Here is a 27977-nt window from a genome sequence, read left to right as displayed (position 1 = left end):
CCTGAAACAATTTTAATGAGGATTTTATTTTTTAGCAATATGTTAATTTTTAATAAAAAAAAATGTCAAATGAATGGTTAATAATTGTAACTAAATAAAAAAATTGTACAAATTGAAAAAAAAACACAATAATATATTGTCTGATTATTATTGTAGAGTATACTGTATGTATATTTTCATTGTTGGGATATAAAGGTACATTTCTTATTTCTTCAGTTACCGCCTAAAATTAAAATTTCAATGTTATTCAAATGAAAAATTGTTAGGTATACCCAGGGGCGTCCAACCTTTTTTTTTTTGGGGGGGGGGGGTAATTTAAATTTTATTAAATATATAGTATTAAAAATGCGCGCGAAGCGCGCAAAAATTTTTTATATTAGAGATTTTTTATTTTTTTGGGGGGGGGTATTTACCCCCCCCAAACAATTTGGGGGGAGGGGGGTAAATACCCCTCCCCCCAGGGTAGGGGAAAATTTTAAATGGGGGGGGGGGGGGTAAAATGAAAAAAAATTTGGGGGTGCATTTGGGGATAGGGGTAATCGCCCCATTACCCCCCCCCCCCTTGGACGTCTATGGGTATACCTATCATTTTTAGATTTTTTTTTGTACCTAGAGGATTATTTGGGATATATTTCGTCATTATCTAAAGAGTTTCATTAAAAAGAATCTTTTGGCAATACATTCTGGATAATTTTTAGCTAATAAGTATAGAATACATGTTTTGTCTAATTCTAGACTCTACGGAGAATTTAGCTACTAATTCTAGACCTTAGAGAGCTATTTCAACTGATAATTGTTGACTATACCAAATTACTGTTCACTGCTAATTCTAGTCTCTATGGAATATTTAGTTACGAATTCTAGACACTACCAAAAAATTAAGCTACTATTTCTAGACCTCAAAGAGCTATTTGTAACTGCTAATTGTTGACTATACCAAATTAATATTCACTGCTAATTCTAGGCTCTACGGAGTATTTAGTTACGAATTCTAGACACTTTCGAAAAATTAAGCTACTTATTCTAGACTTTAGAGAGCTGTTGGTAACTGCTAATTGTTAATTTTACGATACTAATGTTCACTGCTAATTCTAGACTCTACGGAGTATTTAGTTAATAATTCTCGACTTTAGGGAGCGGTTGGTTGCTGCAAATTCCAGACTCTACGGGGATCTTAAATGCTGCTTATTCTAGATACGTAGCAACAGCAACATATAATTTTAAACTCTATGTAGCTATGCTCACTAATACTTCTGGAATCTACGAAGCGAACATCCTCTGATTATTCTAGACTCTGTGTAGCTATTACCACTAATAATTCTAGACTCTACGTAGTTTATATGAATACCTGGCAAAATTAGAATCCATGACCCCCACGCCTCTCTGAATATTATGCTTGTTGGATCTAATTCTAGACTCTACGGAGCTGTTGGCAGCTGCTTTTCTCAACTCGCGTCGCAAAAACTCTGGATCATGCTCAGTTCTAAATATATTTAGCTGTTAGTAAATATTATACACAACAAAAATTAACTTTATCGAAATTACATCCAATTAACCCTCCAGTCCTTCAAATCAAAAGAAACATCAGTCAAGTCTTGTACATAAAATGAGACTTTTATGAAAGTGGCACTAGAAAAAGAAACATTTTATTACCTACATGTATTGCCATTTAAACTTTCCATTGAAAAAATACAATTGCCTAAATTTATAATACAAGTCAAAGAAGTAAAAGAAGAGAGTAAGTCAATTTACACAACTTGATAAATGTACGGATGGACAAAAGAACAAACCCCATTTATACAACTCTGTAAGTCGACTCTCCACTTTTAATCTAAGTTTTAAAAAAAAACATTTTTTAAAAAATTTAAAATTTTTTTTGGTCAGTTTAGCTGTCTAGCAAGATGCATACAGACAGTCATAAATCCTATTACTTGTATATCTGGATAAAACTTACAATTTTGATTCTTCCTCCACTTCTTTCCTATAAGATTTGACCTTGTTGGCCCGTTGTTCTTCCCTCCAATTGGCATTCTCCATCATTTCTGCTAGTTTTCGAGCCTAACAATAAAAAGATAATTTTCAAGAGGGAAAATATGAAACGCACCTATCAAAATAAATAAACATAACTTCTCGTTACTCTTTAATTTTTACAAAGGAATTTTGGGAATAGTCCCTTTCGTAGCAACACCCCTTTAAGGGGCGATTCGCCGTATTTTCAAAATGGCTTTTGATAGGTTATTTTAGGTTAGGTTAGGTTATATTGGGTTAAGTGATTGCCCCACAGCAATTGGCCCCGCAGGGTTAGAGTCCCCCACAGGGGCTAGAAATAGGTGAAAAGCTACTGTGAAAAAAACAAAGAATCACCCCTTAATGAGCGTTGCCATGAAAGGCACTATACCCTTAATTTTAATCCAGTTTAATTAGGAAATAGCAAGTTGTTACTTGATCTAAACAACTCATATTTTTTAGTTTTTGTTTAATCCTATTCTATATAGAAATGTTTTTTTTGTCAAATAAACTAATTGTCATGTACACTAATGTATGTACACTTTCAGGCCACCAATTCACTGGAGAAGAACAACGGGTTGCCTGCGGCTCACCGCGGCAGACATTCTAATTTCGCGGTTGCAAACAGCAGTTTAAAGATTTTTATTCTTCAGACCGCTTAATTATAATGTCTGCCGGCTTCTGGAGAACTAAGCTGTCCAGATTTATCATCCAGGTACAGCTTAATTCTCTGAATAACTAACCCTTTTCCCCTTTCCATACTAATAAACACTGTATTTACAATATGGGGGAGAATAGGATGTTAGTGTAAGCCGGGTGTAGCTATGCTTCAGCCACCTGAATAAATCTATAATATGTTCTGTTTAGGAAACAACATCAAGATATTCTACAATTATTCCAGAATAAATCCATTAATGCCCTGAGGCCCCGCCTGGAGACCCTAACCGTACTCCCGTCCTGGCACCCCTACACCCTTTGGATAACCTCTGGAGATTCTTGTGGTAACTTTGATCATCCCTGCGTTGCAGATACAGGTAGATTATATTAGCTAAAGCTGCTCTATAACTATCCAGTCTGTAAGTCCTAAAACATCTCGGGGGATACAGCATCCTTCCCAGACACTAATTGACATCTCCATTTTAGGCAAGCTTCGCATAAGTTCCATTATGGTTTGAGGCTATTTTTTTTTAATTTTCAGTCTAGGGATAATTATAAGCTATTTTACTGCCTTCCTCCCCCATCCCTCTTAGATTCTAATAGTTTGTATTAGTGCGATAGGATGCAAAAAATAAACATTTTGTTCTGATAATGACTATCTATTTTAGAAATGGGAATACAAAACTGAACTCACCCTTTCAGCTTCTTTATCCACATCTGATTTACTTTTGTCTGCACCCGACGATTTTTTGTCACTCTTTTTCTGCCTTCCATTGTCGGCTGATCTAGACCTACGCCTAGTTGGCTGCTGGGGCGATCTGGACCTTAACAAGTAACACAAAAATCACAAGAGTTATGCAAAATAATCAATGATCTGCAACTTTCATGAGTAGTGAAGCACCAAACAATGACGTGAGTTATATATCAGGTTGTTCAGTGGTCATAATAAAGTTGGTGAGGCAAAGAAAAACATAGAGATGACAAAAAAGCATCTATTTATAAATTAGGTTACTAGTACATCACAATGAAGTAAACATGCTGTAATTAATCACTAGAAATGAAATGCCATTTTCTTGGAAAAAAATGTTTGGTAGAACCAGCCGAAATATTAAAAATATAAATAATTTGTCTGCTAGAAATTTTTTTTTTTTATCTGCTAGATTCATAACAAATTTCGCGGCAATTGTGCGCTAGTATCCAAAGTCCCCAAATTTAGTTTAAATCCTTCACGAATACTTTAAACAGGTAACAAAGGTTTTAGACCCTAAAATATTGAATATTCAATCCATTGTCCCATCCCTTCCTCCCTGTATATAATGCCTGTATGTATATATGGGGAGATCCTTCTAGGTTTGAAGGTTGAAAGAAGACTGACATACTGAGGGATCCTGGGCTTTATATATACTTTAGCAAGTACCGGATAGAGAGCACCACTTTACCAACCCCTAAGGGGAATCATCTGGAAGGAAAAGACCTTCATTCTTTTCCTTTTAACTTTTCCCTTATTCATTTAATTCTTTATTTCTTCCCCAAGTAACAGGTGTAGGTACATTTAACAGGTGTATGATTAAACTAGGTAGGTACTTGTTTAGGAGAATGTCAGAGGTTATTGATCTGTCATTGACCTTTTGTACTGTAATTTATGATGAAATATTGATTGTTCTTGTTTTATGCAAGAATAGACTTGAATAATAGGAATAAGGCAAGTTCTGAAATGAAAAGATAGAAAGACTAATGTTGCTAGGCCACGAACAATGGTACAGAAACATAACACATTTCTCAAATGTTTTAAATCTTAACTTCTAATATGGCTAGGACACGAGCAATGCTTCATAATTGGTTTAAATATTTACTATTTAATTTATGAGGGGATATCAGAAGTTAAGATAAATAGATGATAGAAAATCAAGAAACCTTTGCATATTAATATTGATGACTTTATTGGCATGCTTATTAATTAAGACAGACGGACCAATTAAGCAGTATGCGAGATATTATTTGGTAAAGGGTATATTTTTAAAAATCTTACGATAGCAACGTCGCATTTCCCCAGTAGCGTTAAGGACTGGCGGACAAACAAACATGCTAAATGGTAGAGTAGCTTTGCTACCGTAAAAGAAAGGTAATTTAAATGAATGTAGGTAATGCTACTTTGTTATTTGTACATACTAAAAATATTTTCTTAATTGATAAAAATGAATCAATAAGCAAAATTATTATTGGAAAGAGAAGTATCCACACAAAATATAGCATCTAATCCTTCCTATATTTGAATTATGTAAGGGTAAGGGGGGGAAATTTCGGTTTTTTTGAAAAAAAATGGGGTAAATATTAATATTTTTAAATAAAACCAAGACCGGTAGAAAGATTATGGAAAGGACTATCAGGTCCTAAAAGGACGTTATCCTAGGACTTTTAGAAGTTTGAGTAGAAATCAACCTTATTCGACATTCACTCAAAGCCCCAAAAATAATGGACTTAAAAGTGAATTAAACTGTATATAAGACATTTGCGAATATATTGGTACTATTAATTTGCCTCTGAGATAAAAAAAAGTATGTTTTTTTGATATTTTTCTCTTGCAACAAATCAAATTTCAAAATTGAGTCACCAAAAATGTTAAACTAATTTTTGCTCTAAAACAATCATTTTTTGGAGTTAGAAAGTGCTTAATACCTCATTTTAATCGACTGGCATTGCTTTATAATGTACAGGTAATTACTTGGTTGTTTTTAGAACAGTTGACTAAAAAATCGAGGTTTTGTGATTAACCCACTTTTGTTGTTACTCCATAAATGATATTTTTTTTTCCAAAATTTTTGGCCGTAAAGAAGCTTTATATATCCATATAACATCCACCAAAATTTGACTTTTGATATTTTATTTATAACATCACCAGAAGGAATTGAATTTTGGAAAAAAAAATATCAATTTATATTTTGCACTGCTATGCATTGTTCTCGTTCTTGTTTCTAAAAAATATTTATATAATTAAAAAGAGAATTATTTAACGCTTCTATAGGTATGTTTATCATTTTTCTAGCTTAGATATAACTATAATTTCAGCATTTTTAAACATGATCATATTCAAGTTATTTTAACAACTATTAAAACAATTTTTACCATGCAAAACAAGGTGTTATAAAGTGTAGGATCCATCACAATATCTATCTGTCTGTATATAATGCATTACACATGTAATGCTAATAAAGAGTAGTTATAAGAGTGATCTTTTATTCAAAGCTATAAAAGTGTTTAGAGTATATGCTATTAGATAATTACAAGAGCCAAGGATATTAGATGTAACTTAAATTCCTAGCTATCAAAGTATAATATAAGAGTATTTGTTGCAAAACTACTTAAAAACAGAATACTGTTTAAGGGCATACTTATATTTGTAAGTAACAATTCTGGTAACAATTATAGAGTTGCAATGGTTTCTCCTAACTTTGAGTTTAAAATCAAAAGAGCAATTCTATCAGTAAGAGTTATCTGTTTTGATTGTACAGAAAGTCAGACCCTTATAATAATTCAAACCTTTGCTTTAAAAAATCATACTTGTATTTTTCTAACTTCTAAAGGAAAGCAAACCATTTCATTATTTTCTGAAAAAAGTTATATAATGAATTTTAAAATTTTATTATCTTTTGAATATTCTTTAACATGCATAATAAATTTATAGTATAGATGTATAAACAGATTACTAAATGATTTCCGATGGCAAAGACCTAAAGCTCAGCAGACGAGAATAATTTCATTAAACTTTGCTTTCTAAATTCAGCTGTTTAATGCTTTCTTCTGCTTTTTGAAAAAGAAAGGGTCAATTTTTGTGAAAAATTGTCATTCCTGTCTAAAATTCTGTGAAGTATTTAAAACTTCCATTATCAATTTCTCACAACTAGGCTCCTGACTATAAAATTATATTAATAATCATCTTTTCCGATTTACACTACTGAATTGTTAAACCTAGTTATGTTTGATTAACAAGACATTTATCCTAATAATGTGAATACTTTCTTGCAAATCATAATTATCAAGTTTATAGTGACATCTAGTGACAAATGTAGAACTAATATATTGCAGATGTTCCCAAATTTAATTTTTGCCTAAATTTACGTTGTTTTCAATCATTTTTCCATAAAGGGTTGAGCTCTCTCTGAGGTGGTGGCAAATTAACTATGTCCTTATTTTAAGTAATTGAGTTATTGTCAGTTTTATGAGATCAATGGATAATTTTCAAAATAGTTTCCAACAAATGAACAGTAATTAGACAATGCAAAACAAATTTAACTAGGAAAAAATGCAGAAATCATTACAGATCATACATAGACGTCCAAGTAAAGGGGTAAAGGGGTGTTCACCCCTTTAGACTTTGAAATCTCTTATTTTACACCCCACAAGTTTTTAAAAAATACATTAGATTACCCCCTTAAACATATGGAACCCCTTATTCAAAGTAAAAAGCTTGGGCGCCCTTGAGTTCACATTAGTTTACAATTTGCTTTATGTTTTTTTTGCCGGCACCGGGTTGTATTTACATTTTTGAAAGATTCAGCTGACACCGAAGACCCAACCCACAGACAGTACAAGGCCCTTGGAAAAGGAAAGGGGTTACACAACTATTTATCGCTCTATATATATTACTTTAATACATGCATAACATTTAGATCATTTTTATCAGGCATAAAACAATGGTATTTTTGAGTATTCTCTATTGCCTTAGCTGCCTGACGCCTTGGGAATAAAAACAGTTTAGTATTGGCAACTTGTTCACTATTTATATACAAAAATTTAAAGTTTTTAATTGCTGTTACCCCATAGTCATAGAGTTGTTTGGGAGTTAAAATTTGATTGTCAGCTGATTGGCGGAGTGAATAGTTGGCAACTTGTCTTTTCACAACACCCCCTAGCCCATCACACTCGGATTTTCCATGCGAAGTGGCAAAAAAATGCCACTCTGCAGGAAATCCATTATCCTTTTCGTGGAGAGCCAGATTCAGAAAATTGTATCTGTTAAATGTTTAATAAAATATCATTTTTAGAAAATATTATGTATCTTATTAACCATATAATAAAATTTAGATAAAGCTAATCATTATTTTATGTTCTTCTAGCTTCAAAAATAAGAAAAATACAGATGTTTTTAAAATCTTTAAGTAAACAAGGCTCTAAAAAGGTTGTTAAATAAAAGAGTAAGGGAAGTGAAAAGATTACTATTACTCACTTAAAGTCCGAAATTCATTATCAAACCAGGGACATGCACAAAATTTTTAAGCCCTTTAGCTCTAATGGGGGCTGAGATAATAGGAGGGATGGATCTTAATGAAATTTTAATACGTTATGTAGACATGTAAGAAAGATTATGTTTAAAATTTGAAGTCTCTAAGTCAAAAATTGCAGCCACAGAAACCTTTTAAATATTTCTGTAGACCTGGAGGATCAGGTCCTGTAACCTGAAATTTACTTGAATACCTGTATTTAATATGAGGATGTACTACTACAGTATATTTTAGTATTTTGGTAAGATAATATGCTTTGTTTAAGTCAAAAAATATTTTTGCTCTTTACCTGGATATTTATGAAAAAATTTTGTTGCACACCAAAGTTGACCCAATTTCTAGGATCAATGAACTTAAAACATAATACTATAATAATATCATGATATTTTTATATGTTCCTGTTCTTGTATTGTCCTCCACAGCCATCACTAAAGTAAATAACTCTTCCTATTCTATTATCTACTTCCTCTTTGATGGCTCCCAGCAATGATTGGATAATAGCATATACTCTAAACACTTTTATAGCTTTGAATAAAAGATCACTCTTATAACTACTCTTTATTAGCATTACATGTGTAATGCATTATATACAGACAGATAGATATTGTGAGGGATCCTACACTTTATAACACCTTGTTTTGCATGGTAAAAATTGTTTTAATAGTTGTTAAAATAACTTGAATATGATCATGTTTAAAAATGCTGAAATTATAGTTATATCTAAGCTAGAAAAATGATAAACATACCTATAGAAGCGTTAAATAATTCTCTTTTTAATTATATAAATATTTTTTAGAAACAAGAACGAGAACAATGCATAGCAGTGCAAAATATAAATTGATATTTTTTTTCCAAAATTCAATTCCTTCTGGTGATGTTATAAATAAAATATCAAAAGTCAAATTTTGGTGGATGTTATATGGATATATAAAGCTTCTTTACGGCCAAAAATTTTGGAAAAAAAAATATCATTTATGGAGTAACAACAAAAGTGGGTTAATCACAAAACCTCGATTTTTTAGTCAACTGTTCTAAAAACAACCAAGTAATTACCTGTACATTATAAAGCAATGCCAGGCGATTAAAATGAGGTATTAAGCACTTTCTAACTCCAAAAAATGATTGTTTTAGAGCAAAAATTAGTTTAACATTTTTGGTGACTCAATTTTGAAATTTGATTTGTTGCAAGAGAAAAATATCAAAAAAACATACTTTTTTTTTATCTCAGAGGCAAATTAATGGTACCAATATATTCGCAAATGTCTTATATACAGTTTAATACACTTTTAAGTCCATTATTTTTGGGGCTTTGAGTGAATGTCGAATAAGGTTGATTTCTACTCGTTTGCCGAAAATGACCGCAAAAAAGTTACCGAAAATTCCCCACCACCGGGGGAAATATCGGTAATTTTTTTCAACCTAAAAAAATCGATGAAAAACGGCCAAACGGCCAGTCAAACATAAATAATCATAATTAGTATAGGATATAGGGATTATCCACAAAAAGTTTCATAATGATCGGACTATTCCTTCTATGTTAAAAATGAATTTTTTTGAAAGACGCGAATTTTCGATTTTTTTTTTCGAAATTTTTTTTTTTTAAAAACTTGAAATTAATATAAGAAAAAAACCTATTTTATAACTTTTTAGGCCTGATCCTAAAAAAGCTCACATTGAACTATAGATTTAGCCCAAAAAACATGAAAATTTATTAAAAATTGACCTCAAAAATTTAATTTGAAGCAAAAGTGTCATCTTTGACAAAAATTCACCATTTTCACCCTGCATACATTTTCATTTTAAACATTTCTTTCTGTTCATTTTTATCTAGGAATAACATGATATTGTGTCAAAATGTTGTTTATAACATCAATAGGGTTCATCTAGGTTGTTAGTAGGTAAGATATTCAGGCTCAAAAAAACCCTAAAAATGAACCTAACCTTAATTAAAATTTATTATTTAAATTTTGAGCCCCGGAGGGTTAGGGGTTAGCAGCAGTGGGGTGACTTCTAAACTAGACGTTAGTTCATAAGCATGAAAGCTTAAGTATAAGAAATTATCTCTCTTGGTCAAATAGTTCCTGAGAAAATTAAGGTTAGGTTCAATTTTAAATTTTATTTGAGCCCCGGAGGGCTAGGGGTTGGCGGGGGGGGGGGGGTGACTTCTAATCTAGAAGGTAGCTTAAAAGCATAAAAGCTTAAGTTTAAGAAATCATCTCTACTGGTCAAATAGTTTCTGAAAAAATTAAGGTTAGGTTCATTTTAGGGGTTTTTTGAGCCCCAGGGGGCTAGGGGTTGGCGGCAGGGGGGCAACTTCTAAACTTAAACTTAGTTTATAAGTATAAAAGCTTAAGTTTAAGAAATCATCTCAATTGGTCAAATGGTTCCTGAGAAAATTAAGGTTAGGTTCATTTTTAGGTTTTTTTTTGAGCCCCAGAGGGCTAGGGGTTGGTTGCAGGGGGGTGATTTCTAAACTAGAAAGTAGTTTATAAGCATAAAAGCTTAAGTTTAAGAAATTTTCTCTATTGGTCAAATGGTTCCTGAGAAAATTAAGGTTAGGTTAATTTTTAGGTTTTTTTGAGCCCCGGAGGGTTAGGGGTTGGCGGCAATGGGTTGACTTCTAAACTAGAAGGTAGTTTATAAGCATAAAAGCTTAAGTTTAAGAAATCATCTTTATTGGTCAAATGGTTCCTGAGAAAATTAAGGTTAGGTTAGTGAAATACATATAGTAAATTATTTTTGGAAATTACCGATTTTTCCCCCAGCGCCAACTTTGGTCATTTTTGAAAAAAATATTAACCCGATTTTAAAGCTCTCAACGGATTTTGAAAAAGCGGGCAATTCTTAGTTCAAAAAGTTTTTCGGATCAGCTCTAGGTCTTACCAATTTTTGTGTACGTCGATCTTTACACACCTACTAAAAAATTTTTGAAAAAAAAAAAAATTTTCGTCCGACTTTGAGACCCAATAAGTACCCTTAATATTCATCTCACAAAAAAAAATCATTTTATACTTTTTTGTAGGCAATTTAATAAGGAACAAATTTGCTTTTATGTTTTTTTCTGTCATTTGAAAGGAACATGGAGAAAAAGGTCATTTAATGAAGGTAGGTCAAAATAACCGAAAATAGCCCCTTACCGAAACTCCCCCCCCCTTACCCTAATTTAAATAAAAATAAAATACAATCGATTACCTTGACTTTCGTCTCCTTTGCTCCTCCCTACTACGTGACTTCTGTCTTTTCTGTACTTCCCTACTGCGTGACCTTTGTTTTCTTTGCTCTTCCCTGCTACGTGACCTTTGTTTCCTTTGTACCTCCCTACTTATTGACCTGTTACGTCTAGCGGGTGGTGAATTACGCCTCTCCCTACTCCGTGACCTTAAACAAATTTTTTAGTAACAATTTTTAAAAGTATTATCACATGCTAAAATAAACACACATGAACAAACCATTATACACAGACACACGAACAAATACACACACATGATCAGTTTATTTGGTACGCTTCTGTAAGACGATACACACATAGTTCTTGATGTTCAGATTTAATTATAAAACTAACCTTCTTCGCGGCGGTGGCGGCGAGCGATCACGACTACGTCTACGGTAAGATGATGCCGGTGGACTGTCATCTCGCCGGCGGCGGTACGATGGCATTTCGCGGCTGTCTGACCGTTGGCGGGATCTCTTCAGGTCATGATCATCACGGGGTTTGTTTCTAAAGTTAAACATTAAGAACATGGATATTTGTAATTTACTTGTACATAAAAATCTCTGAAACATATACAGAAACGGATATGTACTAAAATTGAAATTAGAAAGTCGACTTACTTCACCCCCTCCCCCCCATTCTTCAAATGCCTCTAAGGGCGTAGCCTATTGTAAAACTTACCTATTTCTTCTGTCTTCTCTTGGAGGTGAATCCAACGCTTCCTTATCCGTATACTCCTTTTCTTTTGGATATGCTTGCTTTTCCTAAATAATACATTTTTATCATCAAGATATTTTTAATTTAAATATATGGATAAATAACTGCAGTCTAAGTATTTTTTTGTGACTTTGGTTTCTGCTTTCAGAGAGGATGGGATAAGACAATTGCAAATAAATTAATCTTTTTTTGTCCCATATTTACATGTGTCCAAAATCAGAAAATTACCTGTCAATCATCAATGGATGTACTAAATAAATGGATATTGTTGTCAATTGAGGTTGCTAACATCAGTATAATTTATTGGTCAGTTCGTTCCTCCGGTAGAAAGGGTGGGGATTGGGTAAAGATATTTTGGATGAGGGATCGTTACTTTACCCAAGAAATAATAAATCCATTGTCCTATCCTGAAGAGGGCAAAATATAAACACAACCAACCTTTTCTTCCTCCTCCTGAATTCTGCGTCTGTCCTGTTCAGCCTCCCTGCCCTCAATCTTCTCCAGGCGCTGCAGCAGGGCCAGATCCAGGTCTGTGTCACTCTCACTATCACTTCCTAGACAAGGATAATTATGTACATGAGAAACAAAGCAATCTTTTCCAGACAAATTTAGGCCTGTATCACTTTCGCTACCATAGACAATAACTTGAAGGTTTCTAACCCAGAACGGCAAAGTAATACTTTTGCATAAATGTAACCTTGATAACATCACAGATCAAGATATGAGATAAACATACAGATAGAGAATGGATATAGAATACGTGGATATATTTTACAAAAGAAAATTTGCCGTTAATTTCGGTTGCTTACTTGTCAGTTCGTTAATCCAGGAGTGGAATGGGTAGGCGGTATCGTTAGATTAGACAGCAGCAAGTTACACTTTATCAGATGAAAATCTGGTGCAACATCAAGTAATAATATATCAAATGCTAGAGTGAGGAAAGCTAAGCTTTGGTAAAATTAAATATTATTTACCTCTGTTCTTCTTCTTCTTCTTTTTTTTCTTCTTTTCTTTTTTAGACTTCTTTAGAGTTTCAATATGTTCCTAAAAAGTATAAAATGCAAGTATTAAGTATTGTAGTAAGTTTCACAAAAGAACAATGGAAAAAATATCCCCAAAAGCATTATTGACATACATATGGACAATGTGAATTAAAAAGTAGATGCTCAATTGTCATAAGAATCTTCACAACAAAAATTTATCCATCAGTAATGCTCTAATGTTTAGATAACTAATGAATGACCATCAAAGGCCTCGTTAAAGTCAAACTAGCAATAAATAAAATGGATGATATATAAACATGTCACAAAAGACTCACTGCAAATAAGAAACACTGATGTATTATGGAGATATAAAATGTGTTGATGCTATCAGAACAAGCTTTTTATTTTCCCTGTAAATGCGAATTTCTCTCGAGGTATTACTCACAAACAAACAGAAAAGACTATGATGTTTGGAGTGTAGGAATTTATGAAAAAAAACTTTAGCTTTATATCTTAAAAACAGGTTTCCACACTAGCCTTACAGACAGACGAACAAAAGGTCATAGACGATTGTAAAGGGCTTCTTAATATTAGCAACAAGCAATGCCATAACCCTGCGGAGCTATCCTGTGGCCAATATAACCTAACCTATCCTGACCTAAAGTAAAATAGAATCACATTGAAAATCATATTCAATTATTTTCAAAAAGTGGGAGGGTGATGTGCTTCTATACTAGACTAGGCACTATTAAGGGTACCGCCGCTAAATCTAATAAGAAAGTCTTACCCTTAAAGCCTTCATTTTGAGGGGATTATCAAGAAGTCTTTTTCTGTCCTCCAGTTCCCTTTTCTTGATAGCTACCAGAGGATCCTCTAACAATTTTCTTTGCAAGTCAACCTAACACGAATACAAACAGTTAGAAATGCTGCTATATAAAATAAATTAGAAGTTGGATTTATGGAATGAGAAAAAAATTAAAGTTTTCTTTCCACCTTAAATCAAAAATACTTTTATTTAAATTAAGTATTTCCAACGACCATTTTTTATTTATTCCATGTTATCAATAAATTAAAATTTGTTTTTTTTTATTACTTTCCAATGGACTTGTTTGAATACCTAGGTATTAATTTTCATTAATATTTATTAAGTATGTATATAAATTTTATAACCTTGCTTGCAATAAAATGAGTTTAAAATAATAAAATTCACACAAAGTAATGTAAGCAGTTAAAACCCATGGGCTTGACAAAAATCTAGAATGGATTCCAAACTTGCGGTGCTAAACAACGAATCTGATAATGTTGAATGAAAAGAATAACAAAATAATACATATATTCAATTCAATTAGGGAACAATTTAAAGTATAAAATTCAGCCCACAAATCTTAAAAATATGAAAAATTCAGATAAAAAGCATTACATTGTATTTAGAAACTCTTTTATCACTAAAAATAGCAATAGTTTCTAAAATAAGTGCAGTTATAATCTTGAATAGTGAACTCTAGCGGTAAAAATTTGAACTACACTTAATTGATTTTTAATACCTATTTGTTGAGATTATAAAAAGCGAGGAAAAGATCAAAGGATCAGCATTTATATTCTACAACATTCTATTCAGAATGACACATAGATATAGATATACAGAGGTAAAAAGATAGATAGACAGATATACAGAATATATATAGCTAGATATCTACCTGATGACCGGCAGTGCTAGCAAATATAGAAGGAGGAGCACAATCATATTCCACAGCGTTAATCTGTCCCATTGTTCCCTCTGTGTCGAAGTTCTTCCCGATAGCCTTGCCAAGCAAGTAATCCTCCTAAAATAATTTAATAAATCAATCAACACATAACTTAATTAAAATATCTTTCAATAATCAAATAATATAGAATGTTACAAATTAAGCATGTAAGAGCATTTTTATTGCTAGCTAGATATCCCTTTCTAGCGAATAACACAGCAACCAAATGTCATCCCTGAAAAAATTGAGTGAAATGGGGTAATATCCCCTCCAGAAACCTCTGACCCCAACCCCACCCACTATCCTTTTTACATCAACAAAAATTTAAAGCTTGGCGTCCTTGGGTGAGGGGTTTATCATTATTACAATTTACCATCCTTGTATTTTTGGAAATTGAAAAGCATACATTTAGCGGTGCGTTCTACAAACTTCGGAGAAAATATAAAGTAACAGGATGTTTGTCTGTACCGAAGGATCTCGCTAACCACCGAACCGATATGGTTCTAACTTCTTATAGTTCTACATTAACGGGGTAGCTTCCCATAGGTCGTGGGAAGATTTATAGCTTTTTTTGGGGGAGGGTACTAAGAAACGCCATAGAAAAATCTCAAAAAAATAACTAACCCCGGCCCATCTTGCCGTGACAAAACTGTTTTTTGGGTAAACGCTGATCTTAGTATAGATTGAAAGGAAACATTTTACAGGCCTCAAGGTGCGTAGCCGCTAGAAGATTAAAAAAAGTAACAATGTTTAAATTTACAATATTCTTTAATCTATATAAGAGGCAGTTTTGTTTAATAGTATTGGGGCAGTATTTCAATTTGTATTCCATTGTCTTATCCCCTAATATCTCTGTATACAAACCTGATCTACCCCCTGTCCCTGGTTGTACATCCATTCTGTTCCACCTCCTTTACCTCCCTCCGACATTTTTTAAGTTTTATTTTTTATCTGAAATCACAGTTATTTGAATAATAATATTCATTAAAAAATTGACATAAAATTTTCAATTGCTGAAGAACAAGTTAATTAGGTAATTTATCCAAATCTGACTATAAAAATTTAATTAAACCCTTAATTAAATTGTTCAGCATTTTTTTTCTCAAAGGATGTATAAAAAATTAAAGTTTACCGAGTTAAGTGACTTTTTTATTCACATTATTACAAGAAAACATACAAAAAAAGTGATAAGAATCAGATTTTTCTTTCCGAATGAAAAATTATGAGGCGGCTGGTTTTTCTGGCTCGGCAGCGGTGATCTGCTTACAGGATACCTAAATTAAATATTTCTATCAGTCAGTTAATATATTTAACCCATTAAACTAGGAAATATTTGGTAGAGATAAGGTTAAGAAATTTCAACATGCAGTTTTTAAAGACAAAAAATATACAAATAACCTTAACAATATAAAGTTAACTAGATTTTATGTTGCATATGCATATAGTCCAAGAGTTCATAGTATACTTCAAAATATATAAAACTAAATGATAGAAAATGAGAAAGTTATCTGAATAATCAAAGTTCCAACCATTCCATATGCAAATGTGCCTTTTTTAAAATTCAAAACACTGAATTATAAAGAAAGCGACATATAATCTAAGAATTAATATTTTGGTTGATATTGTCATTAAATGTGTAAAATTATCATTAAAAAATAAGAATCCAACCTTGTTGAATATTCTATCCTTGATAATTTGTCCCAGCATGCCATTGAGAACTTCTGTAATTATTTTACAACTGTCTGTGGTGGCCTTGCTCAACTTATCATCAGATTTCTTATCACTTCCCTGGTAGATAATAATTTATTAGTAGCGCAGCAATATGAAAATTGGAGCTTTCCCCGAAAGCACTGAACTCTTCTCTTAATATTGTTATGAACTGAAAATAAACAGGGTTTAGTTTTTCTTACTCCTAACTCTGCGGGATGCCCCAACCAAGTACCCAAGATAACCTAACTTAACCTAACCTGACCTAATGTAAACCATCAATGTAAAATATCCTACCCACAGAATATTTAACATTACTACAAAAAGGTAAAATACAACTGACAAATAAATCAAGTTCAATATCATAAAAATAAACTTACATCCTGCGGTGCTCCAAGCCAGACCCTGCCCTGTGTGTTGTCCCAGGTCTCCAGCTTGTCAGCAAGATCAAATATCTAAAAGGTGAATATAATTTAGAACAGTGGCATGCACAGGGTTTTGCCCAGAGGGGTAGATACACACGTGACCCACCTAAATAATTTTAATTTTTTAACACCCACCACCCTGAAACTTTAGTGGAGTGTGTTTTTTATCCTGACAACCCACTTGGCTGTTTTAAGAGGTTATACAACCCCATTAATTTTGCCAGGGGGGTGGATACACCCGGCTTTTGCACGCCCCTTTTTATATTTTAATATTTAGATAATATCTAAATAAATACAATCAAATCAATATCTAAAATTACAAATCCTCCAAATAGATCTCTTAAAATAAAAATCAATTACGAGAATGAAAGATTAACCGACAAGACAACCTTGTAGCACATCTATTGTATAAATGTTAACCTGTCCGGTGGTATAATCAGCATTGGTTAGCAGTGTTGAAGTACTCAGAGTATTCACCCAATAATGGTTCCATAGGGAGTCGAGTAGGCTCTAAAATTGATTATCCGTATATAAAGGTAACAGAATGTCTGGCTGTCTTGTGTCCGTCTGTGTGAACCGAAGGATCTCGTTAACAGATGAACCAATACGGTTCTCCTTTACAATGAAGCTTCACATTGGTCCTGGGGTTTTTTATAACTGCTTTTGTGGAGATTACCAACAACCTCCCTAGACGAAAGGGGTAATTCGCGTATTTTCCGTAATGGTTTGTGTAACCGTTTAGTCGAGTGCGCTTATTAAGTCAAATTGTTCTTAATCATGAATATTTCAAATATATACATTAGATCATATTTAAGTACAGTGTGACTTAATAAGCGCATTTGACTAAACGGTTACATACAACTTTGCGGAAAATACGCGAAAAAAATTACCCCCTTTTTCATAAACATAAAAAGCTACAAATGTATTTAAAGATTACAGAAACAGCAAGAACTTTAAAACAGCTCTGTATAAATAAAAAAATTAAAAATTCTACCTTATCCAGATTAGACTTGAAGTATGATACATCTAGACTATAATACTGTTTACAATGGACACCAAAATCTTCAATTTTGTTGAGGGGAATAGTTTGATACTCCGACTGCTCCTCATCTGGGGGCTTGTACCCCTTCTGGTAGGTTCGGAAAGCTCCTAATATAAAAAATTGGTAAGAAACTAAGGACGGCCAATGGGGTAAGGGATAAAAAGGTGATTACTTCCAATCAAAATTTTTTTAGGAAGTACATTAGATTACCTCACCCCCCCCCCCCCCCCAAATCTTTGAAACTATAAATAAGTTTATATTTACACATGTTTAACATTAAATATTTTAACAACGTAATAAAATACATTCGTTTCTTTACTTATTATTACTTAAATACTTTTACTCATTACAATATTTTAACTTTTACAAGTTAATAATTAATTCAACATTAATGATATAATAACTTACCGATGTTAACTTTACCAGCTGAGATAGTGCGGATTGGATCAATCACAATAGCAACAAATGGATCCTAAATAAGTTTTTTTTTGTCTAAAAATGTATAAAAATATTAGTTCTCAAAAACGTAACTTAATGATATTTTATAACAAGTTGCAAAAGAGATGCAATTTTTAATTTTAATTTTGGCTGAAGGAAAAGGGCCATGAAAAGAAAACTATTTACCTCATATAACTGATGTTCCATTTGAGTTGATACATCAATACCTAAATTTAAATTTAATTAATCTTAATTGTACTAGATTTATTTAATAATATAATTCGAAAAAATATACAATATGTTTTTCTGTGAATGACATATCCCTGTCCCTATAGTTAATAATACCTGATAGCCAGCAGCCATGGCCAGGATGTGAGTGATACCAGCCAATATTCTCAAAACTATAGTTAATAATACCTGATAGCCAGCAGCCATAACCAGGATGTGAGTGATACCAGCCAATAGTATTCTTAAAACTATAGTTAATAATACCTGATAGCCAGCAGCCATAACCAGGATGTGAGTGATACCAGCCAATAGTATTCTTAAAACTATAGTTAATAATACCTGATAGCCAGCAGCAATAGCCAGGATGTGAGTGATACCAGCCAATAGTATTCTTAAAACTATAGTTAATAATACCTGATAGCTAGCAGCAATAGCCAGGATGTGAGTGATACCAGCCAATAGTATTCTCAAAAATATAGTTATTAATACCTGATAGCCAGCAGCAATAGCCAGGATGTGAGTGATACCAGCCAATAGTATTCTCAAAACTTTAATTAATAATACCTGATAGCCAGCAGCAATAGCCAGGATGTGAGTGATACCAGCCAATAGTATTCTCAAAACTATAGTTAATAATACCTGATAGCCAGCAGCAATAGCCAGGATGTGAGTGAAATCAGCCAATACTATTCTCAAAACTATAGTTAATAATACCTGATAGCCAGCAGCAATAGCCAGGATGTGAGTGATACCAGCCAATAGTATTCTCAAAACTATAGTTAATAATACCTGATAACCAACAGCAATAACCAGGATGTGAGTTATACCAGCCAATAGTATTCTCAAAACTATAGTTAATAATACCTGATAACCAGCAGCCATAGCCAGGATGTGAGTGATACCAGCCAATAGCATTCTCAAAACGGCCAACATTCTTGGCAGACTCAATATAGGCCGCCATATACTCATTACTAAATAATATAATATTTCTCCTATACCCAACATTTGACTTTAGATAGTAAATCAACGGTTCTTTACTTCAATTATATTTTGAAGTATTAGTGTAGTGTAAAAGTTGAAAAATGCTGAAGAAGGATAGAAAATTACATATTAATTAAAATCCTTCCAAGTATTACAAAATTACGAACATTAATTCATCTTCCATTGCCATGCATTTACATCAGTAAAACTACTTACGCCTGTGCTTGAGCATTGACTCTAGTTTCTGTTCCCTCGACGGGCAGAGCAAAACAATCCATTACAACCATCACATTAGCATCAACCTAGATAGATAGGTAGATTTATAGATGGATAGATAGATGGACAACTGGTAAAGCAAAACAGTCCATTTGAATCATTACAATGACCTCAACCTATAAAAGTTGGATGGTGTATAAATTAAATGCACTGTTGAAAATATTAAGAGGAAAGTTTTTAATGCAACCATATAGTAATCAATGTATAAATGGCACTTAGAAATCGAATTTCGATCTGAAATTTTGCATGAGTAATCCTTTCTAGGTCTATTTTCCCTAAATCGATCAAAAAGTTAGAAAAGTAACGGCTAACGGCTGGCGGCTCAGCCGTTTAGCAATTTTTGTCAATTTCCAAGTCAAATCATCACGAAACCTATCTCCACATAATACTCTTTGCTGCTCCAAAACGTTTTCAAACGGTTCTAGCCGGTAGTTGCTGGTACTAGAAATCTAAAACTGTTGTTTTTGTATCATTTCACATGATTTAAAGCAAAAATATGTTTTAAAAAGTTGATTCCTACGTAATTTATGACAGATTTGCCCTAAAAATAGCCAAAAAAAACGGCTAAACGGCTGAGAGGTTAGCCGTTACTTTTTCAACTTTATGTTCGATTTAGGGAAAATAGACCTACCAAGGATTACTAATGCAAAATTTCAGATCGAAATTCGAATTCTAAGTGCCATTTATACATTGAATACGAGATGGTTGCATTAACCCCTTCCCCTTAATGAATATTGAATATGTTGATAGAAAGATAGATACACTATAGATGGAAGACTAAACGTAAACGTAGATATATGTATTTACCTTTCCAAGTAGTAGTCCCATGATCTCCAGGTTACCTCCGGACCTGGCGTGCATGACCATCTTCAGCAAGGCCAAGGCAGATATCCGAATATCCTAGAACAATAACAATATACAAAATGTTAATAAGTAGCATAGCATTAAAAATTTATTATCGTTTAAGTAACAGAATGTCTATCTGACTGTCCGTCTATCTCTGTGTACCCAACCGATATGATTCTGTTTTTCGCCTCTACTATTTTTTAAGTTTTTCTTTTTAAATTTAAAATTGAAAGTGTATCGACTTAACCCTCAACCCCCCCCCCCCCCCCTCCCTATTATGAAATAGAACAACAAAAGGATAGTCCACAAGGTAAGACCAAACTTACCTTAAAGAAATGAGGATCCTTTTCCCAGGGTTTGGCAGCTAGCAGAGACTGCTGATGTTGATGGTCGTACTTGTAGATTTCATCCTCTGCTGATACCTAAAAAAATACATGTTGTCTTAATAATGATTAGGTATTGCTCATTCTTATGGTTACTGATAGCACCACAACAAGTCAATGACATTTTTAAAAATGACGGCAAAACTCATTGGCGAGGTAAATAGATATCATAAATTAAGTTATAGAGATTTTCTGTGATCATTGAAAAATTAACGAAAGAACCAAAGAAGTAAGTTCGTAACTAACTGGATTCTGTTAATTTTTTTTTTAAACTGGAATAACTCTCAAATAGCAGCAAAGAAAATTAAATTCCCTTATACCATTCGGATAGACAAATAGAAAAGGTGAATTAAAGACTAACATCACTATTAACAAAATAGAGAGTAAGCTATAATATGGTGAAACTATAGAGTCTGTAGTCATAGCTATGCATTGTAATCAGTTATGCTACTTATCAAGCTAAGGTATTCTCCTTGTAGTGTACAATTACATCCCCAATGATGATGCACAAAATGTTTGAAACATCATGACATTTAATTTTATGAAACAACCAATAAAAATTCAATCAAGTTCCCAAAGTTGTTAAGCAAACGAATAAGAAAATGTAAAATAAAACGTTGGAGACTAGTGTAATAAACAGCCTAATGTCTATAGAAAGAATTATAAGAAAAATATTAGACCCAATCACAATCTTCAATCATGCGGGTGGGTGTGTTACACTTCAGGACTAACCTCCATGATATTATTCGCCATCTCCCAGGTTTTCTGGGCAATTTTGACCTGACTTGACCCAGGTGTCGCCATCTTGTGTCTGAAAAACAAAACAACAATGCCATTCAAATCAATATCTACTCGTGTGACCATGGCCAGGTTTTAAGCTTTCTTTATAAAGGGGGGGGGGGGGGCGAAGGTGACACTTTTTGAAACCAAAACTAAAAGTCAACAAAGGAACTCAACTAAATAAAGAGTTACAGGTCTGAGATTTTGCATGGCAGTTGCTTTAAAGGGGTAAAATATGGAACTGTGAAGAAACGGCGGCGCAACCGCCGTAAACCGCCGTTTCCTGCCGAATTTTTTTTTGCCTTTTCTCGGCGGTTTTCGGCGGTTGCGACGCCGTTTCTTCACAGTACCATATTGTACCCCTATAAAGCAACTGCCATGCAAAATGTCAGACCTGTAACTCTTTTTTTAGTTGAGTTCCTTTGACTTTTAGTTTTGGTTTCAAAAAGTGTCACTTTCGCCCCCCCCCCCCCCTTTGTAGATTCCAAGGGAATGGACAATAGAAGATGGATTCATATTTCCCCGTAATTCGGCAGTGACTTTTTTTAACTTTTAGTTTTCATGAAAGATTCGCTTCGTATTATACAGCAATCCGCGAATATTAAAATGATAATTATAAGATTAAAACCAGTTTGATTAGCCCTGAGGCCCGGGCTAAGAAAACTGGAATTGATTTTATTTTAATATTCGTGGAAAATTGTTTGTAATACAATGCTATACATGATTCAGTATGGCTGAGAACAAGTTCTAATCCACCGGATATTAATCGGTTTCAAATCCATAATGGAAATACAGTTCCGTAATGAAGAAGTACAGAATTTAGTTCTTTTAAAAAAAGGAAAAGGATCATTTATCTTCTATTTACATATCCCTATGAATTGTTCATAACATTTTTTTAGAAGGCTTGAACCTGTCCTTACAATTAAGAATCAATATTTATTAACTTAATCAATTTAGAATCACAATCAAATGGAAGGGTTGATAAGTCTAAGAAGGTATTATAACTTTCAACTACTAAGTGCTAATTAAATAAAAAAACAATTATTTTTCTTTAAAACGAATCTGAGTATGCATGATTCAACAAAATTAAAACAACTGCCTAATTATTTACCAAAATTTTAATTAATTCTTGATGAGTTATTGTTTAGGTATTTACAAATCATTTATATAGAAAAGTAGAAAAGCTTGTTAAAAAAGAAAAATTAACAAATTATTTATGGCATAAAGTAACAAAATTTGTTTTTTTTTCTAATTGCGAGATCTTTACATAAAGTCACCAAAGTGCTCTAACTTAAAAAAAGAAAATAATACCTATACCTTAAGTTAACTTAAGATATGCAATTTGAATTAAGCTCTTTTAAAAAAAACTTTGTTGAATTTAACTTCTGTAACAATTAAAATAAAACTATTTTGTAGTTATTAACGTTGATATAAAACTAATACAGATGTTCTTAATATTTCAATCAACAAACAGGAATTAAATAAACGGGGATTCTAATGAAAACATTTTTCAGAAGGCCCTATCCATTAAAAACCTGACTGTAACAACCAGCTAAATATTGCATTGTCTGTCCACTTCTTAAGCATATTTCTCGTTGGGTGTGGCCGCCAGGTATATCTGCAGGGCTAGGAGTCCCAGGCAGCAGCTCACCACGCCGTCCTGCAATTAGAAAATCACCCTTTATTTGTTATAAACATTTTTTCTCGTTAGTTTCAAGCAGGGATCTTAAGGGATAAGAAAATGGACAGCCGATATGAAATTACCCAATATGTATATTTGGATGATTAATTGAAAAGTATAGTCACTGCTGGCTTGGAACCAATTAATCATATTTAAATTAGAGTACCAAGAATATTTAAGCGAACGAATAAGGTAGAGTGGTTATAAAACTTTCGTCGTTCTCTTTCACTAGACCCCAAGTTCGTTGGAAAAAATATTTACCTGAGCAAGGGAGGCCCAGGTTCCAAGGTCCAGGTAGTGGCTGCAGGCTCCAACAATCACTCCCTTGTAGCAGGCTAATCCAAGCAGCACTGTCAGAACTCCTATACAATACAAATATAAGTTTAAATGGTGGAAAAGTTGGGAAATACATAAAGACGAATAATAATAATAATAATAATAATAATTTATTTCAGGTTAAGGTTTATAGTACAATCTTGCATTAAATTAAATAGTCCACCGAATCAAAGAGGCTTGTGTCAGTAATTAGCATATAAATCTTAAGGGATAAGACAATGGTCCATCAAATTTTTGTATACATCATCAATGGTGATAAACACATTACATCTTATGTAGATTAAAAAAATATTGGTAGGAAAGTTTGGACACTGCTAAAAATAGAATAAAAGTACCCAATCTTTTAGAGCCAAAGAATAAACTTTAGGTACAAGCATAATTTACAGTCAAATGTCCTTTCTCTTCTTGGGAAATAAAGATTGTGTCATTAAAAGGTATGTTTGCCTGTAGCATGGCTTACTGAAATCTTACCCGAAAACTTGGATGTCTGGTTGCTCTCCTTCCTGGTCCAGGTCCATACCAGACAGGCCAGGGTCAGGAAGTAAACCAGAGAAATGTTGGCGTCCAAGGACTTCTGGATGTACCTGAAATATTATCAAATAATTTTTTCGAGTCTTTATTATCGCAGCAATAAATGTTTAAGTATAAATGTATAATCTAGACAACTACCTGTCCCAAGTTGTGGAGACCCTTTTCGTCTGCTAGCGAATTGCTTTATTTTCTTATGTAGGGACTCAACGCTATTAGCTTATTTCAAAGACAAAATCGGAACAGGGTCCTCGCCCAATAAGCAGATTTTATTATATATACTCATATTCCCTCTATTATTTTGGTTTAATAACGCAACTACTCTATGACTTTCATTTGTCTATAATATCAACAAATGTACACAACAACGAATTTAATATAAATGATAATTTTAAAAGTGCAAGTAAAAATCTCGGAATAGTCAATACATTGAAAGATTTCACATTTAACAAAATAATGTATTTTACCTCCAATCGAATTCAACACCCCTGGCTCCTACCCACAAGAAGACCAGCCTGGTAAGGATGAGTTCAGCCATGGCCCATCCAAGTCCTGCCACTAAGATCTTTACACTTCCTTTTCCTGGATAAAAGGAATAGAACAATGTTAGATAGAATGTTTGCCCCTAGTTTTTTGTGTAAAATCCTGACCCTATAGCTGATTCTTTAAAAAAAAAAAAGAAGTAAATTATTCTATGATTGTCATTTTCAAAAATAAAAAAATATACCCTGCAAAATACTGCAGAATAATTTATTGGCAGAAAAGTTTGTACACTGCTGTTAGTTTGTACTTACTGTTAATTTCTATTACGATGAAGTTAAAACTAGGATGACCAACAAAGCAAACCTATTTAAGTTAGTTTTCCCTTATAGTTGGGTATGTTTTAAAATTTCTCAAACTAAATTCTAGAAAAGAAATCTCACCTGAAACTCTCTGCATAACAATGTAGATTCCGACAAGGTCGGCAATATCCACAGTGGCGCGGAAGAAATCATGAATAAGATCAAATTTCTTATCAGCCTAAATAGTAATATAATTTAGAGACAAGGCGGAGGTATTTTAAGATACCCCTCATCATCAAAAGCAAAGTGGAGTGTAACTATGTATATAAAATCATTTATCAAAAAATTACCAAAATACACTCATTCGTTAGCCCAAAGTGGCTAATCTTTTAAACCAATAATTTTAATCTACAATTGAGGTTTTTTTGTTTATCGTAAACGGGGTTCTTTATCAAATTATCTTCCATTGTTTTAAACCTTAAGATACTTTGAACAATTAGGGCTATTTAACAAATGTTGCGCAATAAAATGGTTTATATGTAATCTAACCTCATCCTCTTCAACCTCGTTCATGGAGATGAAGGTGGCCAGGAAAATCATCTTAGCTAGCTGGGTCAACATATACATCACACCAGCTTGTGCTACCTGTATTAAAATAAGATTAGTTACTAGGAATATCATCTTAGCTAGCTGGGTCAACATATACATAACTCCAGCTTGTGCTACCTGTATTAAAATAAGATTAGTTACTAGGAATATCATCTTAGCTAGCTGGGTCAACATATACATAACTCCAGCTTGTGCTATCTGTATTAGAATAAGATTAGCTACTAGGAATATCATCTTAGCTAGCTGGGTCAACATATACAAAACTCCAGCTTGTGCTACCTGTATTAAAATAAGATTAGTTACTAGGAATATCATCTTAGCTAGCTGGGTCAACATATACATAACTCCAGCTTGTGCTACCTGTATTAAAATAAGATTAGCTACTAGGAATATCATCTTAGCTAGCTTGGTCAACATATACATCACACCGGCTTGTGCTACCTGTATTAAAATAAGATTAGTTACTAGGAATATCATCTTAGCTAGCTGGGTCAACATATACATAACTCCAGCTTGTGCTACCTGTATCAAAATAAGATTAGTTACTAGGAATATCATCTTAGATAGCTGGGTCAACATATACATAACTCCAGCTTGTGCTAACTGTATTAAAATATCTACATAAAAAACAATACTTCTTAAGAAGTACTTTGACATACAAACATGTTCTAATCATAGAATAGCTTCGCTTCTAGAAAAAACCTTACCTTCCAGAAAGCTCCATATTCTGCGAGGCCAGTGTACTTGTAAGTCAAGTAGTAAGGAGTGTAGGCTAGAGCCAAGCAATTTGCAAAATGATATAAAGTCATTTTATGTATATATTCACTACCTAGTCTGAAAACAACATTTGCAATTGAAGTTATTTGTAATTATTGTCTTAAATATTTGAAATTCTAAGTATCAATTAATGAATCTGATAATATTATAGGATTATTAAAAGATAGGTCTATTTGAAGAAAATTGAAGTCTTGTATTTAAATTTATCATAACTATTATTGAAAATAAAATTAAATTGAATCAATAAATGTACCCTCCCCTACTAAATAATCTAATAAAAACATCAAATATTAATATTTAACAATAATGACAATAAACAATTTTCATAACATTTGAGTATTATATAATAGGAATGTATTGCTTTTAAATCAGCTCTAAAATATTGATATAAAAACAAATCAAATTTTGTCTTCTAATATTTAATTAAAACGTTTCAACCTCCCTATTGAGGGAGTAAAAATTCATTAAAACATAAAATGAAATCAATATCTATAATATTAGGTTTACTAGCAAACACAAGAGAGTTGAAACCTGTTTTATAACATAATTTAAAAATAATTTCGAATAATAGTTATTTATCGCATCGTATTAAAGACATCTTTCTGCGAATAGTAAAATGAAAAACTATAAATTAAATTCCAGTTTAACTGGTACCTATTACTTCTTTATTTTATTTTATGATTCGTGAAAAATTATGAATAATACGATACGATAATGATTTCAAAATCCAACGAACATTAATCGGTTTCAAAGCGTTATTTGAAAATGGATTACAAATCCGTCCTAAATTGCAACAGATCTAAAATTTCAGGTTTCACATTCCCATTTTTATCAAGGGTTAATGACTAGACATATAACGAGATCACAGAATACATTTGACAAATTATCTTTTATCATTAAGATAAATTAAATTCTAATTTAAAAAGTAAATACCAATAATCCCCAAATCTAAAACAATTTATATCTATTCTTTTCTTATAATAAAAGAGTTAATTTTTAAAGAATTGATCCAATTAAGATTGAAAATCATTCTTTAAAAGATTGAGGTATATTTTAAAAAAAAAACAATTTTCACCTTATTAAAATTGGAGGCACAACAGTTTTTCTACAATTACACAACAAAATTACGCCAGATAAGATGTCATTTATTCTAAGAGAGGTTTTAAAAAATTCAAAACTGAATTCATAGATCAAATATGAGTTTCGAGGATTTTTTTTTATAAACATTAGAAGATTTTAATGAATTCAACCCAGATTTTTAACTAGGCTTACGAACTACAACAGATTCTAAACTGGTTAGTTTGATCAAAATAAACATCAGTTGGTTACTAATATTCAAAACCCATATCAGTTGGTGTTCTACAGTGCTTAGTATCAATCAGATCATAAAAGTCTAAACCACAATGTTCTACAGTTCCTAGCATCAGTCAGATTATAAAAGTCCTAGCCAGGCTTTGAACCTGTTTTGCGCCCTCCACTCCACCAACCTCTCTTCATATTCTTCCTAAACCATAAAATATTACTATTATGATTGAAGAGTTTGACATTGTTTAACCCAA

The 27977-nt window shown here is 32.6% G+C and overlaps 4 protein-coding genes across 7 annotated transcripts in view; all 4 read right to left on the bottom strand.

Moving 5' to 3' along the window:
- LOC145321890 (uncharacterized) lies at window positions 1-15586 on the bottom strand. The gene is made up of 12 exons (XM_080163534.1): window positions 15464-15586; window positions 14552-14677; window positions 13642-13752; window positions 12846-12915; window positions 12310-12425; window positions 11836-11918; window positions 11506-11661; window positions 11136-11321; window positions 3359-3488; window positions 1955-2058; window positions 1349-1483; window positions 1-223 (listed from the first exon to the last, which is right to left on the bottom strand). The coding sequence occupies exons 1-12, from the start codon at window positions 15527-15529 to the stop codon at window positions 217-219; spliced, it is 1290 nt and encodes a 429-aa protein (XP_080019660.1). The 5' UTR covers window positions 15530-15586; the 3' UTR covers window positions 1-216.
- A 140-nt stretch (window positions 15587-15726) lies between these two features.
- On the bottom strand, window positions 15727-21790 carry CSN5 (COP9 signalosome subunit 5). Its single transcript, XM_080163536.1, has 12 exons — window positions 21658-21790; window positions 20869-20964; window positions 20504-20596; window positions 19637-19722; window positions 19304-19410; window positions 18398-18438; window positions 18182-18245; window positions 17726-17880; window positions 17152-17241; window positions 16687-16761; window positions 16268-16387; window positions 15727-15873 (listed from the first exon to the last, which is right to left on the bottom strand). Exons 1-12 carry the CDS (start codon window positions 21787-21789, stop codon window positions 15820-15822), a joined length of 1113 nt encoding a protein of 370 aa, XP_080019662.1. The 5' UTR covers window position 21790; the 3' UTR covers window positions 15727-15819.
- LOC145321895 (BOS complex subunit TMEM147) lies at window positions 21736-27628 on the bottom strand. 2 transcript variants are annotated; one of them, XR_013880444.1, is made up of 8 exons: window positions 26349-27628; window positions 25582-25677; window positions 25174-25270; window positions 24718-24832; window positions 24194-24306; window positions 23648-23748; window positions 22571-23365; window positions 21736-21807 (listed from the first exon to the last, which is right to left on the bottom strand). XR_013880444.1 is itself a non-coding variant. In XM_080163540.1 (7 exons), exons 1-7 carry the CDS (start codon window positions 26448-26450, stop codon window positions 23285-23287), a joined length of 705 nt encoding a protein of 234 aa, XP_080019666.1. In that variant the 5' UTR covers window positions 26451-27628; the 3' UTR covers window positions 21736-23284. The 2 variants fall into 2 exon arrangements, 1 of the variants encoding a protein (XP_080019666.1); XM_080163540.1 differs by having other exon boundaries at window positions 21736-23365.
- The window catches only part of BORCS5 (BLOC-1 related complex subunit 5), a 7256-nt gene continuing 5753 nt past the window's right edge, over window positions 26475-27977 (bottom strand). Inside the window, exons 11-12 of one of the 3 annotated variants that reach the window (XR_013880442.1) lie at window positions 27494-27922; window positions 26475-27392 (exon numbers count right to left, since the gene is read on the bottom strand). The gene's annotated coding sequence lies outside the window, so the exon portion shown is untranslated. Of the gene's footprint in view, window positions 27923-27977 lie in introns of all 3 variants that reach the window. The other 2 variants (XR_013880443.1, XM_080163538.1) reach the window with 2 other exon arrangements.

Source organism: Acartia tonsa, chromosome 6, assembly GCF_053477335.1.
Source record: "Acartia tonsa isolate MP-2025a chromosome 6, ASM5347733v1, whole genome shotgun sequence".
Taxonomy (NCBI): domain Eukaryota; kingdom Metazoa; phylum Arthropoda; class Copepoda; order Calanoida; family Acartiidae; genus Acartia; species Acartia tonsa.
The sequence above is the reverse complement of the archived record's forward strand: the minus strand, read 5'-3'. Positions and strand labels throughout refer to the sequence as shown.